We start from the raw sequence: 20623 nt of genomic DNA on the forward strand, positions 1-20623 counted from the left end.
ATTGCTTATCTGTTTCCAATACTGTGAAGGTCGTGAGGTATTCTTCTACACTTTCAAATTGCAATAGCATCATAATTTCCAAGAGAGCTACTAGACGTTAGAGATACTAGGCAACAGCTACTAGATAGAATCACCTTCCTGGGGAGGAAGGAGTGGTGAGACTTAAGGTCTTTGGTACACCGAATCTCTGTTTTTCAACTCCCTGCCCCCCAACTCCAAAGCAATATATACACATGAATGATGTCTCAAAAATTTCTATTGTTGTATATTATCTTAATTCCAAAAGTATCATCCCCAAAGAATCAACATTAGCAGTATTCTCTGCTGCATATGGCACAGTCTGTGAGAGTTTCTGTAGGTAACCCAAAGGGGGTGAGGAGGAAATCAAGATTTTCTAATAATCTCTTTTTCTTCCAAAACACGATGAATTAAAATAGATTAAGTCTTTATAGCACTGTTCTGCACTTTCTATCAGCTGGGAAGATTGACTAAAAAATATCCTCTTCTAACCAAACTTAAGACTTTTTCTTTTTAACCTGATTCAGTAAGAAGTAATTCATGAACACATTCCTGATTATTCACAAAGTTCTAGTTCCTTAAATATGATAAGAACAAACAACACAATAAAACAACAACAAAAAGCCTTTGTTCATGCTTCAACCCCCTTTCCAGTCAGTATCTACCCCAAAGCTCCTTTCCTTATCTTTTCACAAGGCCACATTACCAGTCCTTGCTCTGGATGGCATTTTCTTGATACTGCTGCTTCCCCTACTTTCTTGCCTTTATTCCCAGTTTCTTTATTTTTTCTACTTTTTTACCAGTCAAACAATACTTCACGTAATAGCAGCCACAGGAATCTCAATGCGATTTTGTTTTGGGCAGTCATACATGTGTGATTTTGGGGTGAGAAACCAGCTGTTTCAGGTAACTCATGGTCTGAAGAGAAGTACATAAAGCCAGAAACCACTCAAGTCAACAGTTTCATCCAAACAATAATGGCAGCGCTGGATATATGTGTTAGGTCTTGGGTGGTTTTTTGTTTGGTTCGTTGTTTTTCAAGGGTAGACATCAAAATGATGCCTACTTAAATCCACTAAACTGAGCTCAAGAGGAGCAGAAAAATGATCGAGGCTATTTGCAAAACAAAAGGAAAGTCAGAGGGCACAGAACAGAAAGCTCCTCTCGTTTTTCCTGTGTTGCTCGTTATTGGAAAAGTAAAATATCCAATAGAGAAGCAAGTTCTGCAGAACTGGGAAGTAAACTTTGGTCAGAAGGTGGATGATCTACTCCCTGAGATGATCAAAAATCAGCAGATTTCGTATAGGAAGACACCTGCTTATACTGTGCTCATGTCCTACTGTGAACATTGTCCTCAGAAGGTCCTTAGAGTGTTCAAGATCAACTCTTTGCTGACATGATATGCAGGTAATCACAAACTTCACTCAGGTTAACAGGATCTTGTGGTAGTTGCCCCGCTTCTGGAGGATTTGGTTTTCTTTTCCATTCTTTTTAAGCCTAGTTTGCTCCTATGGCTTTGTCTAGCTACGCTTTAAACAGTTTGCCTCCACCATACCCAGAGGAGGTTTAATTTGAGAATCGAAACATCTCTACCCTGTTCTCATTTATTTCTATGTCCCTACGACAGTGGATGCAGTCTCAAACAACTTCTTGTGCCATGCCTACTGCGATGCTTCTCTACTTGGAAACTGGGTGGTTTGATTTGTATATACATTAAATACGGAGTTTTACACTACAAACTTACATCATTTCTGCTGTTCACCATCACCCCCGCATATCTTCCAGCATTACTGCTTTCAAAACAAGGTAAGAGTAAGTTCACTTTGGTCTGTTAGTCCAGGCAGGGAAAAATAAAGTAGATTTGAGGCTTGGTACAAACCCAAAAATTGTGATCAAACTATATAGTTAGTAAATTGTTTGTCTAAATCTTTCATGTATGATGAAAGATTATTATCATAATTCATTAGCAAATTACAGACTTTGTAAAGCAGGCAGTCACAAATTTGGCTTTGTATCAATCATTTTAGACCAGCTGGGTAGAAATTAACACAACTCTGGGATACATAAAATGAAGTGCTCTTTCATTTTTAATTCACTGGAAACTTTGAAGGAAAGAAATGGAAGCTCGCTCAAAAATGTCAGTTCTCCCTGACTTTTGTAAATCGTTCCATTTCACTGTAGAGATGTAGAGATACAAACACACATACATGGAGTGTATGTAATTGAATACCACAGTAACTGCTCAATCAAAATAAATATAATATAAAGTATATGTAAAAGAAAAGCAGTGCAGTTTAAAAAAAAGAAAAAAAAAAAAAATCTTTCTTTCATTGTTTCTGAGGCAGTCATATACGTTAGTGATCACCAGAATTATTAAACAAACACAAAAGCTAAAAGCCTAACTACTCACAAGATACAATATTGTCAAAATTCCTGCTCTGAGCTTTTTCAGTCTACCAAGGTGACCTTGTACAAAAATGCTTGTTTTGATTATGTCTACTTTGCCTAAGCTACAAGGCTGTGTATAGTGACAGCTGCATTTGGGAGCAACTTAAAACAAATTTTATCTTAGTGGCACCTAATCCAGAGACTGGTACAAGCAGCATGGAAAAGTCAGTGTCAAAATTAAACAATGAAGGCTTTTCTAGGAACAGATGCTTTTTGCCTGCAGCTGTAAAAACCTTAAAACAATCCTATACCCCACTGTCTGGTCACGCAACTATCACAAAGCAAGGCATAAATTTTGCCACTTATTGCAAATGTTTGCCGAGAGCTTCTATAACCCTTTTTAAAAACAGTAACAGGGATTTCTTGAGGGTGATTATGAGGACATTTTATCCTTTAAATGAGTGCAAGGCTCTTCAGTTTATGCCCATGACTCCTAGTACAAAAACAAAAGAATAACTTTTCAAGTTCATGTTTTACACAGATATAGAAACACAACTGAAAAATCGTAAGAAACGGGTTTACTAAAGAGATAGTGCACTGTTTCACTAAGATGTTATGGACCAGACAGAGACAAACATTACCAATTCACATTTGAAACAGCAACTGAGTATTTTCTTTGCATAGTAATTACAAAGCGATGTAGTGCAGCACTATCATTACACTGCTGCTAAAATACTGTTGACCATTTTGATGTCCTATCTCCACAACAATGTTAAATATCCTCACCACCTCAACTATCCAAAAAATTTCCTCTTTCTATTAAATGAATGCACTAATAAACTTTAAACTGAAATATAAACTCTTAGTGAAAAAACTTCGTAACTCAATGAATAAAAGTAAATCATCAGTTCCCAATTAAGTGAGCAATTTACAATGTCAAGAATCTAGTTGCGCTGCGTATGAACTGATGGGGTTTTTAGATTAGCTTCTGTTGTGTATTTAAAAGTGATAGCACCAACATGATTTACATAAGTACAATATTTTCAAATATTTTCTCACCAAGCAAGCACTCTAAAATTGTGAAGTGTTTCCTTTCTTACTCAAGTTAAAAAAAAAAAAAAAAACAACCAACAACTTTTCCAGAACAACAGTTCATTAGCACCTCACTATTTATAAGTATAATTGGGTTGTTTGATGAGAAAACATGAGAGAACACTGTGCCTACTATAATTTGCACAAATACAAATTTCATTGTTTGAAAACAAATCAGCAATTCAACGATTGTTGTTTTTTTTAATTTAAGTGTATATCATGCAATAATAGAAGTGATCATATTATAGTTAACACAGGGTAGAAAGGTTAAGCCATGCTCTAGTACACTTTAATTTACAAGCTGTAAATTAATTTTTTTTAATTGCAAAAAATGCTAACTTTAATTTTGCATTTATGATTCAACTAAATATAATTTATACAGATAGCAGTGCTATGCTATTTAGCTACAGACAACTGCTTTCCCACTTTAAACAGCACAGGAACTAGGGACATAGTTGTTTAATAATGTTCATAAAGCTGCTTAGGTTTTCTTGTCATTTCATGCTGACACCTTTTTAATAGCTAGCATTATGATAGAAGCCTTGCATAAAAATTCTCCACCCCGAAAGTAAAACATAGCAAATATTCAAAATCAGAATAGCAAGTGATGGTTTTAATTGCAGGTTTTAAAAAATTCAGGGTTTTAAATTAGGTCTTGATCCCCAAAATCCTTAGTATCCTTAAATTACATGAGCAAAGCCATTCAATTCAACATGATTACTTCTAAAATAAGTACAACTCACATGACTGAGCATTTATGGAGCCGAACCTATAACCAAAATTATAACAATGACTCCTCATTACTTTCAAATTCAAATAAATTGATCCTTATCCTTTGAGAGTTTCTCTCAAATCCAACTACGCTTACGGATGGAGAGTAATAGAGACAGAACGAGAGAAAGGGAAGAAGGGAGCTATAAACATACACACAAAACTACAAGCGCTGACAAATCGAAAGCTAACAGATGTGTGACTTCTAATTAGTTATAATAATCTGTGCTTCGACGCTATTGGAACATGCTTCGCCTTTCCTTGGAAATCAAACAGCTTCCTTTGGAGTTTTAAACTCTCTGGGTGCTTCTAAATTTATTCAAGAAAAAACCTTGCTTTCAGCAAATTTTAGATATCTACAGTGATAACTTTATGAAAGGAAAATATTAAATTATAATTATCCTAAACAGACACAGTCTTGTGAAACTAACCCTACATTCATATGAAAATACAAAGCATTGACTATAATGAATTTGATTCATCCTTGGACACAAAGCTTTACCACAGTAAACTCAGTCAACTGTTGCTCTTGCTTTTATATTCATAGTACTTAAATAGCGCACTTTAAAACAAAAAAAACTCCAATTGGCTTTTCATACATCCACCCTCCCCAAAAATAACGCACTTGAAAAACCCAAATGATATGAAAAGGCTTCAAGGCCTCTTTTCTCCTTTTCACAGCACTTTTTTTTTATTTCTGTTTGCAGTAATCTGCCTTTCACTTTCTCATTGCTACAGAACAAACGAGGAGGCTCAGCACTTTGAAAAGGGGGCTCAATGTGTAATGGGTCCACTAGAATTAATTTAGTTGCACCAAATCCATTGAGCAGTGAGGTTTTTTTCTCTTCTCAAATCATTTTGAGTCGGACGCAGCCCCCAGCCTTTGTAATTCTAGTAAAGCACTTAAAGTGCACAGTAGGTGTTCATCAGGACCATCTGGTCAAAAGCAAAACAAGCTGCTGATTTTGCCTTTGAATAGAATGAAGCAAGTGTGAATTAGTCTCTTCAATTAGCACTATTACAACCTGTCAAGTGCATATTGTAAAACAGGATTATTACAGTATTGGTCACCAGTGCAATTATTTACTCTCTGCCTTTTCTTGCATATAAAAATGTCCATGTTTACTAGTTTTTGATAACTGAAGATCGTTTCTTTAATGATATGCACGTCCAAACCCACCAAAACCAAATTACAGGTTATGAAACATACTATGTCAGAAATATATTAAGCTTCATAATTAATAGAGAAGTAAAAGAGTGCCCTTCCTTTATCTCTTATTGCTGTTTCTGTTGCAGAAAAAGAATAATGGTTATATATCTTTATCAATATGATTTCTTCGAAACAGATCTCTACAGCCAGATATTAAGATATGTTAAGTGCCTAATAAAACTATCACTTTGAACAGGTACATAAAAGGTATTTTCTCTTTATTTCCCAAGGAACTTCCTTCTCATATAATTCCTAACACATGACCATTTACAAAAAGTTTATCAAGGATTTCTTTCAGCAAATACATTTTAGTTTAGCAATGTGCCAGTTTTCTTTAAAAGAAGGGCAAAAAAAAACAAATCAAGAAGTTGATTTCGCTTTACAAAAATAATTTTTCTCTCCTTGTCTAAAAAGTCAAAACCTAGCTTGCTAGCTGGTACTCATTTACCACGATAGAACACTGAGGCTATGACAGTGATAGATGTTTAAATTATGTATACTGTTGTTATGACTCACTATAAATTGAATATATTTTTGAATTGAATTGAATAGATTTCTTTAAAAAGCAAACAAAATGTTCAAATTTCACAAAAAGAATATACTTCTCTTGAGTACAATCAGTATAGCAACAATGTATTTTACTAGCTTCTCTGAATCTAAGAGAATAATTGAACAATAGTGCAGAATGTTCGTGCACCTCCTATTAAATACCAAAAAGTGTTAGTTACTGATTTTTATTAGCATAAGAATAGTTTTCAACAATTTTGAAGCAAGTAAAAAAATTCAAAACATAGCACAACTGCTTCTGAAACTGTTAATGTATGTACCATATTTGGGTATGTCCATATTCTGATCTCTGGCAAATGTATTTTATTGTAATTAGTTAGCTACAACATTAAAGAGAACATTATTTATATATACATTTCGTGTCCCCATGCCAATGTCTGAGCTTTACTGTGGATGAACTCACTCAACAACAATTGGCTTGAAAATATTTTGTACAGATACTAAAAATCAGATCTGAAAAAGGTACAAGACCTGGACTACTTTTCTGCGTGCTGAAGGCAATTCATCTGCTTACCTATATTTTTATATATAGGTCTTATAAATAAGGTTTCTGCTGCGTGTTTATACATGGTGGTTTTGTATCTTGTTTCACATTCATCCACTTATCAAAAAAGTTTTTGAAGAATTCAGCACAAAGGACTTCAAACTGTCATTAGGGTCTGTCAACACAGAATTTATAGTTTATCTCAGCGCAAGCACAAATAGTTCCTCCTCCTGCCTGGAGTGCTATTGGATACATTGCTTTTCATATTCCACCTTAGCCAGTAAGTCTATGGGGAACAAAGAACAAATATATTACCTATCACAGGTGACAGGGATGCTAAGCAGCTAGCCTCCGATCAAGTTATTGGCTAAAGGAACAGAATAAAGAGCAGATGCAGCTATGCAGAGGCAGCCAGTATTTAGGGACCCATCTTCGTTGCATTGTTTGCATAGATTTTATGTTTTACTAGGAATTACAGTGCTCGGTACATGCTTTAGCTAGTATTCTCAACTGGAATTTCCAGCAGTTACAAAATAAAATCACCAATCTACAAGAGGCCTGAGGTTTCTGCATACTTAACTCGTCCACCCTTCAGCAGCCACAGCTTGTGTACACTGGACACTTCTGTAATCCTGCACACAGGAATCACAAAAAGGCTTCAAAGTCTATACCAACAGTAAAATAGACAAACGCAAGCTCCTTGTTTTTAACGGAGTTACCCAGTTTGTTAAAAATTTTTGATTTTTTTTTTCCTATGTCACTGACTAAAACAACAAAAGGTGTGAAGCATGCTATTGTGACAAGAACTCAAATTCAAAAAGTTTTTCACAAATTAGTTTGACTACTCCAGGATGAGAACAAAACTTGCTTTCCATGAAGCGTTTAAATATTCTGCCCTTTGAAAAGGGCTGTCCTTCATCAAATAATATAACTACAACTTGCAAAAATGAAAAATAGTAGAAATGTTCATTTCTATATGAGAACAAGTTCGTAAGAATAGACAGAAAACAAATTATGTTGAATGTGGCAATGCCTTGTAATAATTTAGCACATAGCTCCTCAAATCGAAATTTAAAAATTCTCTCACACCAGTTATGGATAGCCTCTACAAATTATCTTAGCAGAATAAAGAGCAAGTATTCAAACAGAAAACTCCTTTTAGTCTTGTATTAAGAGTTCAGTTTGTTGGACCTGTCCTTATTTAGCCATATAATACATTGGAAATGTATTAATTCACAGTCTCCAAACTGGCACAAAACCTACTAATTTTCCCTTTTAAATGCGGATCATGGAAAAAAGTAATCATGATATTTCCCAGAACAGTATCTGCCCAGAATTAATTTAATACTGCAATTTTACAAGAACAAACAGATGTCAGAAACCTGTGACACAGATTAATTTGCAATTTAGACCAACATGTTATCATTAACTTTCCAAGTTAACAACTCCCCTGCTCAACTCACAAAAAAACCCTAAAAATCCAATATCCAGAATTTTAGACAAGTTCTGTTTAATTTTTTATTTCATTTCTGAAGATTCCCTATAGGCTCATAATCCCACATCAATATAACTGATAGTAGCTTATATTTTTTAAACTGAGAAACTAAATCTTAATACGTAAACAGTTGAAGATGTAGATAAAGCATGTTTAAAAAAAAAAAAAAAAAAAGGCATTTTCAAGTACCATCCAAAATCCAACTATTGAATTAATACACAAGAAATTGTGGAAGCAGACGTGAGCACTACAGCTTCAGGCTTCTCTCAGAGAATTTTCTGCAGACTGTTTCCTCATTAAACAGCAAGATTTCTTTGAAATAACAATTCATCCAAATATCATTTGCTATTAAACATGCATTCTAAACAATAAAAAAAAGACGACAGAGAACTGAAGCAACAGTAGTTTAGGAAAGCACAGCTGAGAGCTCACTGGATTTTACATTTAATCCATTACAAAATATTTATGAGACTTTTGAAAGGGTGGTGGGGTTGGGTTTTTGGTGTGGTGGGTTGTTCGGTTGTGTGGGGGTTTTTTGTTTGTTTGTTTGTTTTGTTTTTGTTTTTTTGTTTTTTTTAAGACACTTGGAAAAAATATCTATTCCTTAAAATTCGCAGCACTAATAATAACAACAAACTAAACAACTAGCCCGGGAGAGACAGTTGCACCCAACTGTGGCAAGCAGTAGAACATTTATAGAATTTTAAATATTTCTTTTAATAATTGATGTAGTCATTTTGAATCTTTCTGCATAGGATATAACGTGTGAGTAGATTGCATTAACACTGCTTAAACATTTCAACTTGTCAGTATGGCCAAGTCGATTTCTGAAATATTTGCAGTATTTTCCCATCGAAACAGTAATAAAGGTAGAATAAATATATGCCACTGCTTTATAATCACTGAACATTAATGAATATTTTATGTCTTTTTAAATCTCCCTGTTTAATTTAAAAGGGTGAAATTAAGTCTCCTCCCTGCAATATGCCAATTATCTGTAAATCAAACAATAACTTGGCCATTATACTCCTTTTTGTTAATATACCAGAAGCTAATTTGAAAACACTGAACGGCATTTTTAGGTAATAATTGAATAGTCCTTCCTGCCCTCTTGTGGTTGGCAACTGCAACTCACATAGAGCTTTTCCACGGTTACAAAAATATACCAGAAGGAAAGTAAACTATTAATTTGTTAAAGTGTGAACAAGAAAGTGAAGGAAAAAAAAAGTATCTAGCAGTCCCTGGAGAGGAGAGAGACAAGGGAGAGAAGAGAAGGAGAGATATCACTGATTCCTCCAAATCGCACAGACTAACTAGATTCATCAATCATTTGTTACAATGCTCACTCTATGCTAAAAGAAAATAAAATTAAATTAAATAGCCATTAGGGAGTTCACATACAAAACAGTGCTTGTTTTCTATAATTAGACAAATGTTCGCCAATCCTTTTACCTCAGCCAAATCCCCAGTGATTTCCACGAGACTTTGCACAGATGTATTCACCTGTTCAGCATCAGCTGCACAAGAAGGTCCAGAGTTCTCTTTTCATTTTAGCCTCTGAAATTGTCTTCATAATTTTATACACTCTATCGGATGTAAAACTTAGATACAAGACAGAAAGGCAAAGAAAGTTTTGATGCTCATGCTGGTTTTGAGGTGGTAGGGTTTTTTTGGATTTTGGTTATTTAATGGGGAAAATCATAACTGACTTTTAAATTATGTCAACTTTATATGTTAACATGTTGACTGTAACCCGCCATTAACAACAAACAAGAAAACTTCAGTGCATGTTAAGGCAGCCCAGATTCCCATGCACTGTCACAGCTTTCTGGTTCCTTTACGCTGGGTCAGACCCACCAGCAAAGTAGACCCACCAGTAGTATGCTGATATAGCATAGATAAAAACCAAACAGGCAATGTTTATGTATGTGGTTTCTTTTAGAATCCCATCATTTTAAAATTAAAAACGAATATTCTGATCATTTATTTCCATAAATATTCAAATTATTTTTAATTGTAAAGAGTCAGAGCTTGGGCCCTCAAAAACCAAACTGATGCAACTATGTTTGTTTGTTTATATTATTAAAAAAAAAAACCTTACTATAATAGGTTTAAAAAGGTAAAGTAGAAAACAGGCTTTCACGCAGGGGAAAGATCAGAATTTAGATCTTAAGAATAACAGGATTCACAACAAAACCAATTAATGATCATTTTTCATTGTTGTATGAGATACTGCTCCTATAGCTAATATTACAGAACTTAAAATAATTCTGCCTACAATGTCAGCATGTGACATGAAAAACTTCAATAAAATCTGTTCAACCCTAAAAGACTGAGAGAAGTGTCAGACCAACAGCAAACATACATTTAATTTGAAAAGCAAACATTTAATCTTAATATTTTGTAATGTGAATTCTGAAGATTCACATTTCTAGATTGTTTGTCATGTTTCCAGAAGTTAGTGGGTTATATGGAAAATAACATCCAAAACATCTGGCATTAGACATACCATGGAGCATTAGACAACCACCTTTGGCTTTAGTAAGAAGTTTTACAAATATGCAAGGACTGCTTGTTCTAAATTCAGAGGGTCCAGAGTCATATTAGAGATATTTGTTCCTATAGAACTTAATTCTGATGAAGATCTCTACGATATCACCCCTTGCTGGCCGTTCTACAGAATGGCAGTGACATCCATTATACACAAAATCATTTGGCTACCAAGGCAGTAAGAATTACAGCACTATGATAGTAACTAGTAATGGTAGAAGTGCCTACAAAATGGAGATGGAGCTGGTTAAAAGAAGGGAAGACAGAGGGAGCTTCAAGGGGCTTAAAGATCAAATGTAATTTGAATAACTGCCTTTCCTCATCACTCTAGAGCAACTCAATAAACATTGTTCATATATTTTACTACTACAATGCAAAAAGAAACATCTTTTCTGTATAATTTCATAGAAAACCTTTTTTAGGCCAAGTTCTTTAATCAAATTACAGCAATCTTGATGATCCAGTTGATTAAACCAAAAAAAGACTAATAAAATAAAGGAATATCCATCAAGACCATGTAAACCCTCTTTAACAGAGCTGGCATTAGCTATAATGAGCTACATTTATTCTTCAGCTGTGAAACAGCACTCACCTCCTGAATGGTACTGCTTCCTGAGAAGTTGAGGTTGTACTCCCGCTGGACTTCTCGATGGGTGACGATCAGCATGAAGTTTTGATTTAATGACTCCTGCAGGGCCCTGAAATGGTTGAAAGAAAAACAAGAAAATCAGGGATAAGCATGTTATAGCTTGTTTTACAGTTAGATGCAAAAACCCCAGGGTACCCTAAACTCTACATGGACAAGTCCAGGCACAACATTATCATCTCTCTTTTCACTCTTAAATGCAAGGAAGCATGCTGAGAATGACCAAAGGCCATTCCTGAACTCCTTCCTTAATAAGGCGATTGCAGCCTTTAAAGCTCTTCTAATGTTAAGTATTCTCAAAATCGAGAGAGTCACATTATCTTCACAAACATCGGGTATACTTAGCACTCATAATGCCATTAATACCAGGCTTGTAAGCATATTGATGACCAGACAAAATATCAAGCTACAGTGCACATTAAAAACTGATGGTCAGTACAACAAGGCAAAGCATGCTCTTGCTTCTCCAGGGTTACCTGAAGCATAAACCAAACGGAAATTCTTCCGCTTAGTTTCATTCAAAGCACATAAACCCAGCTAATTAAAACTGGAAAACTAACCACAGCAAAATATCTCATGTGGGTGTTGAGCATTCAGAAAAGTTAGTTCTGCTCAAATTGTTTTAAATGTACATTAAAACATCTTTAATCATATGAATTAAAAAATAATCTTAAGATACAGATTAAACAGGCCAATTATATGTTCATGTTGTCACAAACTTGGGGGGTTTTGTGATTTTTCTGGTAACAAAACATCTGGATGTTAAAAATTATGCAGCTATCTACTTTTCAAAATAGAAGGCAGGATTTCTGTTATAGACACGGCAATTACAGCTGTGTACAATCTTACACAGGCTACAAAACTGCAGCAACATTGTAACATAGCTTGGATTTCTAAACAATATTTATGCAGACTTGACCTGTTCAGTGGCATATGGAATTAAATTGGACTTATTCGATTCTTTTTTTTTCTTATCACACCCTCTTAAAAGAATGACAGACTGGGTTTTTTTCTTTCACATCTTCACTGTTCCATGACACTTCAAAACTCCATCCCTCTTAGCAATAAAGGACAAATTCTGTATGCAGATAAGCACAGCTGTATCTTAAGATACAAGAAGACAAGAAATACTGCTAGATTATTTGAGTCCTGATTTGTTAGTTTTTCCTTCTAGTGGAATTACTGAGCTGCAGTTTTGCTGCTCAGATGCTAAGAAACCCATGCAATACTCACTGGATGCTTTAGCAAGAGATGCACAATTTGCTTTAACATCTCAAGAAAAATTACCTTACAAAAATACCTTCACTCAGCAACTTAATTTGGATTCTGTGACATCTTAAGCTTAATAATCACATACTACAAAACAAAATCATGAAGTGCTATTTCTCATTTTTTATGGTTTTGTAATACGGAAGATAAATTTAACTCATTGTCAATGCTAGGTATGATCAACTGTGTGAGAGGCACTACAAATGTAACTGAAGTAAGTCACCTACGCTGAACATGAAGTTAGCTGCACTGGTCACAAAATCTTGTAAGAAAAGGCCTAAAAAATTTTAAAATACTTAACGGTCCTTCAAAAGAGGAAAAAAAAGAGTCCTGAAAAGTTGTATGCCTATTTTCTAAGGTAATTCTAATTTGATTGTTAACAGTAAGTTCAGCATCACCATAACCATATTTTCTTTGGCATATGTTCAGTAGCAACTAAAATATCCTGCTGTGCTTTTTCAGATTCTGATTTTTTATTTGTTTTCAGCAAATACTAGAGGCGAATTACATATTTAATTGCTCTGAAAACATTAATTACAACTTATGTGAATGGCTCTGGATTCCATACAGAATCACACAAGGCTCTGTTACAGCTATTTTTGACTCTATCTGAAAATCTCTAAATGCTAACTGATAAACATGACTCACGTTTTCATTCTGTAATTGATGTAAACACAGAATGAAACAGGCTAGTTCGATCAAACCCTCAGTCTCTCCAGGTATGCATGATACACACTTCAGTACTATCTAAAATACAGCATGCTAATAAAAAGCATCTGTTCATAGGAAAGGTTTTCCACTTCTCTATTTCATATGGATGTGATAGCAGAGAGTATTTAGAAAAGGAGAAAAATACTCTTCAAACACAGTTAATTTAAATGAAGTGCCTTAAAATTAAAAGCCTCAATTTTTTAAGTAACTAACAATTTTGACACCTCTACTTTTTGGATTTCTAAACAACGCAAGCTGAATATTGTTAACAAGCAAATTCTCAGTACATATTCATAGCCAAATACAGTCAAAGAAGAGGCTGAAAATTAAGCTGGCTAAAAAAAAGAAAACCCTGAAAAAATTGAGGAAAAAATTTGTTTTGAAAGTGTAAGCAAATAAAGTGCATAGTTAATTATTCACCTTTTCTTCAGAAAAATAATATAATGAGGAATATTATTTCTGCTTACACAAAAATGCAGTGGTCAACTGATCCAATCCTTTGAGCTCCTATATCAAAATCTCGTATGGTCTGACAGCGATAAGACCTGGACCATGTATGTTAGAAAGTCAATGGGAGGAGGAATTGATGGCACATCTCATGGGCAGTTTTGTGCCAATGACTTTCTACATGTCCCAGTGCTCCTCTGCGGGATGGGGTTGATTTGAACACACAGCTGGACAACCAGCAATGTCAGTCCTCTCCCATATACATTTCCTCCAGCAACTAGGGATGTAGATTACCCCAAATTATTTGTGCCAATAGAACTCTGCTTCCAAAACATACCTTGCCCTAAAATTGTATTTTCAGCAATTAAGGCTATGATCAAATGTACAAAATAAGTGTTGTTAAAGGAGACTTCTCATTGACAGTAAGCTGAAGCTTACTTTTATTTCTTTTTAGGTGCACATAACTGTATTGGGAAGACTGAATTTGAACACAATGCACATTTCTAAAATTTCGGCCTCAGTGTTTTGCATATTCCTGCAAATGTTAGCTGTTGACTACAATCTTCCAAATGAAACATCTGCATTAAAAAAAAAAAAAAAAAAAAAAAAAAAAATATCAGGGCCAAACCCCAGGTCCCATTAAAGCCAAGACAGATTTTCTTTCTTTCTTCCCCCCCCCCTTTTTTTTTTTTGCTATCGGTGCTAACAGAATTTAATTAATCTGAGAATTAATTAGTGGGAAAAGAAAATCAAATTCTAGAAACAGGATTAAAGTAGGCCACTCTTACCAGCACCATTTTCCCCCTACTGCAAACCCTAGCTTTCAAAAGCATTTGCTGATAGGTTATATACTGCCATTTTTTTTTTTTTTCCCTCAGCTGAATTATTATACATTCACTATTCAGCACAAGAGGCAAGGGAACTTGATAATATTTTTGGGCACCAATCTTCCATTAGAGGAACTCTGCCTAGACCCAAAAAAGAAGTCCAAGAAAATAGACCCGAGCACAGTCATTGCTCTGACCAGTTCTAGCAAGAGAGGCTTGGACCAGTTTAGGATTTCATATGGATTGCCTATATAGCATTGGTTATCGGCATTATCACAATGCACAGAAACCTCAGTGGTGGACCAGGATTCAGCTGGGGTTGAAACTCTACAATATGCAAGCAAAAATGTTCGTCTTTGAAACTTACATTTCAAGCAATGGAAGTTGCAAGAATTTTTTTTTTTTTTCCACTAAACTCAAAATATCAAAACTCAATTAAGGGTCTGGAAAGAGTTTATTCACTAGCTACTCCATCCAAATTCCAATATAAACCACAAGTCTAATAAATTAAGAACAGAAACAATATTTAGCCAAAAAATGTGTAACTGCAAATACTGCTAATCTTAGCGTAACAGCAACTGTTCAAGCAGTTGAAGCAAGATGGTACTAATACTGATATTTATTTATTTTAAGCTTCCACTTTTACTGCTTTTCTATTGTTCTGTAACACTTATTATATAAAATAGATTGGTTGTATCTATTGTTAAGTGACTGCCTTAATGCTTTGATTTTTGATGTAATACTTTGCTTTTTAATAGCATTTTCCCTTGAAATTTTAGTAATATTTTAAGCTTTGAAACCAAAAGTATATCCTTAATCAATGATCAGCAAATGCTCCTTTTCATTTCAGTTCTGTAAATTTTTATGAAATACATTCAGTATTTCCCATTAGGCAGTATCTTTCTCAGTCACATGGAGATTTCCCCCAAAATCTCTGAATTTTGTATAAATAGGTATGAGACAGGGTAATTAACATTTCCATTTTAAACTTACAGATTTATACAAGCTCATGTCAACAGAAGTCCAAATTTACTGTAATTACAGATTATTTACATTAAAACAAAATAAGAAATCAGTATGTAAATGTAATGTTTGTTGTAGCTAATGCAGCAGGAGGTGGTAGATTAGGTTCAAACAGCAATCAGTTAGCAAATCTGGCTACCATGTAAATGAGCAGACGCCCTTTTGTTTACATTCTATTGCATTTTAAACTTCAGGATTTTTAAACTGTCTCATGAGCAGATGTGAAAATAAAACATTAATCTTACCATTCTTATTGAAGCTTTCAAAGTAACTAAAGCAAGGCACTGCTCCTGTCCAGCTAAACAGACAATACTAATAATTGGAGTTGCAGGTTACATCGTTCTTAATTAACACTCTGCTACAGTTGATAACGTACAACAAGACACCATGCCACAATCACCACTGCTCTGCAACAATCTAAAACACAGGCAGTCAGCAATATATGGATCCATTACTTGAAAGATTGGGGTTGTGGGGTTTTTTCCTATCCACACAGATGGTTACACTTCTTAAATAGGTTACAATCACTTAGCAAAAATACATTATTTGTAATAATCTCCAAGGTATGCACCTGGTCAAATAGCTTTTAAACTGTTTTAAACTTTCCAATGATTCATCAGGTATAATAAAAGTATCTAAGACTTTCAGCTATTTAGCAAAAAAGTATAAATATAAAATACATTATATCAATTAAAATGACACCGAAGAAAAAATTGATAAAAAGCGTCTCCCAGAACATGCAAGATAAAAAGGAGAGACGATCCGGATGACCTAGCTCCGTGGCCAGACTTGCATGCCTATACTTTTGATGCTCCCCTCTTGCATTCTCCTAAAACTTTTCCCTGACCTGGGTATCGCTGGCTTTCAAGAAACACCCGAGGCAACAAAGGGAAGAATTGCACTCTGAGGAGGCGAAGAATCTAATCTGACAAAGCTGGTGCAAGGGATCTCTCTCTCCTTGGACAATTAACTGATGGACATTCTTTGGCACCTTTCCTTTTAATACTGCTTTCCAAAGGAAATCATGTTCTTCTCCACCCACCTGTCCCATCTGGTAACTTTTGAACATATTCACGAGTTTCTAGGAGGTCTGACAGTGTTATAAAGGTCTCAAAGATTGGGTGTAAATCAACAGCGGGGTAGAGGAAAGGGACCCAAATTACTACCCACCTTAGTAAAAGGCTGCATTACAAGCGTAGTATTCTATACTCCATCCAGCTGACCTCTGGCCAATGATCTCAGAACTACCCACAGCATATAATTTCACCTTCCTTTGATATTACCTGACTACCAGCTGGAGAACAGAGGCAGGGTAGGTTGACTGTCTATGCAGGGCAAAAAAAATTACATAGGTGCTACAAAATACATGGGAAGAACTGGAGGCAGTGTCAGAGGTAGGTGAGATCACGAGAAGCATGGAGGGAGAGGGCTGTTACTGCAGGTGCTGGAATGAGGCAGGAATTCACTAGAAATCAGGTTTCATTACGTCCATACCTCACAGAACACGTTATTTTTCTGGATGTCGTGCATGGATAAGAATGGCTTTGCCAACTGAAATTGTGGAAGCAGGGCATGTAACCCTACAGGTGGTATTTGACATTTAAATTTAATCTTTACACCTCAATTTACTAGCATGCGGTAGTAATTCACTGGATGTCTATTATCTACAAAAGCTTTAGATATGCCACTGATGAATGAAGATACCCTAGGAGATTTTTGCTTGTTTAAACTGCAGGATCACTTTGCCATTACATTTAGATGCTCGTTTTAAGTCAGTTCTGGGTTAAGCCCATTCAGTCTGCCACAATAAACTTCAGTGCCTACATACCAATACGTTGAAAAAGGATGTTTCAGACACTGTTCTCCCTCAGTGTCAAGAACAGGCACAAATTGGAGTTTATAGAGCTGTGACCAGATTGCTCCTTTTAAGAAGGGCATATACATAAAATATCATGTACTGAAATCTCAGGCTTTTCAAATATCATCTTGTGGAGATATTCAAAATCACAACTATTTATCTCTAGTTCAAAATAGAAGGCATTTGAAGAAAACAACAGATGAACTCACAAAGTAAGAGGCAAAGTTCCTTAACATCCATTAATAATAGATGTGAGCATGATGCTTTTAAAAATCGTGGGTAACAAACTAATCTGAATAATAACTGACCTAACAGTAGGCAGTAAACAGTGTAACTGGGTTTGGTACATTGCTTCAATTAGATGTGTTTTGATCTGCATTGATGCTTTAATTGGAGGCAAGCCTCCCCTTTCATCTAGAATTTATGACTCTGAGGAGATGATCTAGCCTTCAAATTATCCTTGTTTAAGTAGCCACTAATTAATCATCATTTGCTATCCCCAAAGCTACCAACTTTATCTTTAAAATATCCAGAACTAATCTCTACTATGAAACAAGTATAAACTTTAAAGGTAACAACCACTTTGATTTTACTAGCAAGTAAAGTTCTTCTAAACTATTCATCCAATAAAAAAGCCTAAAAACGGTTTTTAAACAGTTTGTTGTTATGTAATTTATTGCAGTTGCAATAAACAACATTCTTCAGACCCCAGTTTTCTTTCTGGAATCAAAGACGTTCAAATTACAATATAAGTGATACCTGGGTAGAAAATTTTGAAATTGGAAATGGATTTAAAAAAAAAAAAAAAAAGTTTAGTATCTACAGTGTTTTTCCACAGCATTTTCACTGTCCTTCAATTAGCTGCTTAAGTACAATGGCTTATTGTCCTCACACATAACTACAGCTCCTGCGTGCACATACAGTGTGAATTGTAGTTCACATATAGCCCACCACCACTCTGCTCCCTCTGTTCCAGTGCCACTATTCCCTCTCTTAATGCTTTTCTTTATTATTATTATTTTTATAATTCATATCAGCATTCTTATTTCCTCCACAGACTGCACGGTTATGTGCACAAGTACCTTTTAGTAATATATGAAGTACTTTTAGTCATTAGGAAACCAGTTATTTATTTCCATTGATTGTCAAAGGATTTCCTTCCTCAGTGGTACGACTGCATTTGTAGAATTTCCTCCTATCGACTACAACAGCAGAAAAACAACTCCCTCTTCAGACAGCCTGAAGGCACTCTAGTCTGACGACCATGCAGTTTGACCCACTCCAGGCGCAGCCCGCCCCGCCGGCTGGCGGGCCCGGGGCCGCGCTGCTCTTCAGGCCCAATTCCCGGGCACCCTCTAGTGGCTACCGAATAAAATTAGCGTTTTCCTGGTACAGAGCGCATACAGGTCTGCCTTTGAGAAAGGGAAGGGCAGGGAAGAAAACAAGCCAAAGTAATCAAAGTAACTGCAAATTACTTTATAAGAGTAAAGATTCCACTTTCTATAAGATAACATTTCATTTTCAAACCCTAGCAATATTCACTGACATATGAACACTCACCATTAACTTTTTGAATATTCAAATCAGTAATAAAAGATATCCTGCTCAGTTAGAGGAAATTAGTTATTCAGCCTACCTACATGCATTTTAAAAGTCCAAGAAGATAAGATAAAATAATGAAACAAACATTTCAGAAAGAAAATTCTGATCTGCTGACAATTATTTATACAAGTTTACATTAAATGAACCAACATAACGCAGTAATTTATGAAAGGCCAGCTCTCATTACCACAGGGACTAGATTTTTGTTAAATTAAAGTCATCACATCTGGGAGGTGTAAAATTCTGTATGTACCCAAGTGGTTCATGTACCACACCAAGGTTTTAAAAAACTTAACAACCTTCTTTTCAATAATGAGGTTCTGAGGTAGGTCATCCCAACACTTACTAGAGCAGTGAAAATACTTTGTATTTACTGATTGCAAATTCCTGCAAGGATACATGTGGCTTCATAAAAAACATAAAAAACCAAATCATACAAGTAGAATTTACAGCCAAAAGACTTACCCAGAATGACTTGAAGAAGGAGGAGGCAGGTCAGGTGTTAGAACATAAAGACTATTATTTTTTGGCAAGTGTAGAGTTTTTAAAACAGTCTGAGGGGAGAAAAATCATTATAAATATAAAACATTCACCAATTTTGATGTATTATTTTATTTTTTTTAATTATTGATACTTATTTACAATACCACCAAATATTTTATTTTGAATATACTTACTGTTAACTTCATAACATCCTTTTTGTAGGTGAGCCGTGTTATATATAAAAACAACACAAACTAAAGTGATTTGTCCTGATTTTTTTTTGCAATGTTTTAGTTTAAGAGTTCCTTATATGCCACCCGAGACATCTAACACTGTTTGAAACTCACAATTCTTGTATTGTAATCCCCACCCACAGATGCTCAGTTTGAAACTCTGAATTCAGTTAACTGAAAACACACTTGAAAACTTACACTATCATCTACATCTCCAGTCTTCCACCCTTTTAACAGCATTTTAGATGCAGGAATCTGAAGTTCATTTTCTAGAATATGTTTGATACCTCCTAAAGAGAAAACAAAGAAAATATATAAAATACACACACTTACTGATTTATTTCAAACAGTACTGAGTTACAGTTAAAAAACGAGAGCAAGGAAAAATTTACTACGAAAACCATTTTTGATCTAGTTACCCTTGTAATACACACTTCAAACAGTAAAGGACAAACGAAGCCCCCCCCCCAAAAAAAAAAAATCACATAAAGCATCAATGATTGGAGAATCACATGAGGATTTGACGATTTGGACATATATTTGAACAGTTCTACACTGCGTAGACATGCACATTTGCAGATGCATGCTATCTGGAGCAATGGACTTCGCCAGTTATAAAGAGGGTGCGTATTTTTGATACCCAATTCCATTACCAATAATCCTGACCTAAAGAACTGGAGTATTCATATAATTTAACTGCGCTGACAGCTTTTTCAATGTTTTGCACATTTCGATGCTCTCCTCTCCCTGTAGTTATTACAGTCATAAAATAATTCAGGCTGGAAGGTACCTCAGGAGGTCACCTAGCCCAAGCCCAGCTCAAAGGTCTAATTAAACCAGTTTAGCCAAGGATTTGTCCAGCTGACTCTTGAACACCTCTAAGGATGAAAGTTTGACAACTCCAGCCAACCTGTTCCAGTACTTCACCACTCTCACAACTCGGGGGGGG

At 35.2% G+C, this 20623-nt stretch overlaps 1 protein-coding gene across 1 annotated transcript in view; it reads right to left on the reverse strand.

The window, feature by feature from the left end:
- Positions 1–20623, reverse strand: part of FAF1 (Fas (TNFRSF6) associated factor 1) — a gene marked incomplete at both ends in the record, with an annotated part of 117829 nt that overhangs the window by 91222 nt on the left and 5984 nt on the right. The window contains 3 exons of the mRNA XM_009578398.1: positions 11168–11273; positions 19424–19512; positions 19873–19964. Of these exons, the coding sequence (XP_009576693.1) occupies positions 11168–11273; positions 19424–19512; positions 19873–19964 (287 nt within the window). The remainder of the gene's footprint in view (positions 1–11167; positions 11274–19423; positions 19513–19872; positions 19965–20623) is intronic.

This window comes from Fulmarus glacialis, unplaced genomic scaffold, assembly GCF_000690835.1.
Source record: "Fulmarus glacialis isolate BGI_N327 unplaced genomic scaffold, ASM69083v1 scaffold11120, whole genome shotgun sequence".
NCBI classification, from domain to species: domain Eukaryota; kingdom Metazoa; phylum Chordata; class Aves; order Procellariiformes; family Procellariidae; genus Fulmarus; species Fulmarus glacialis.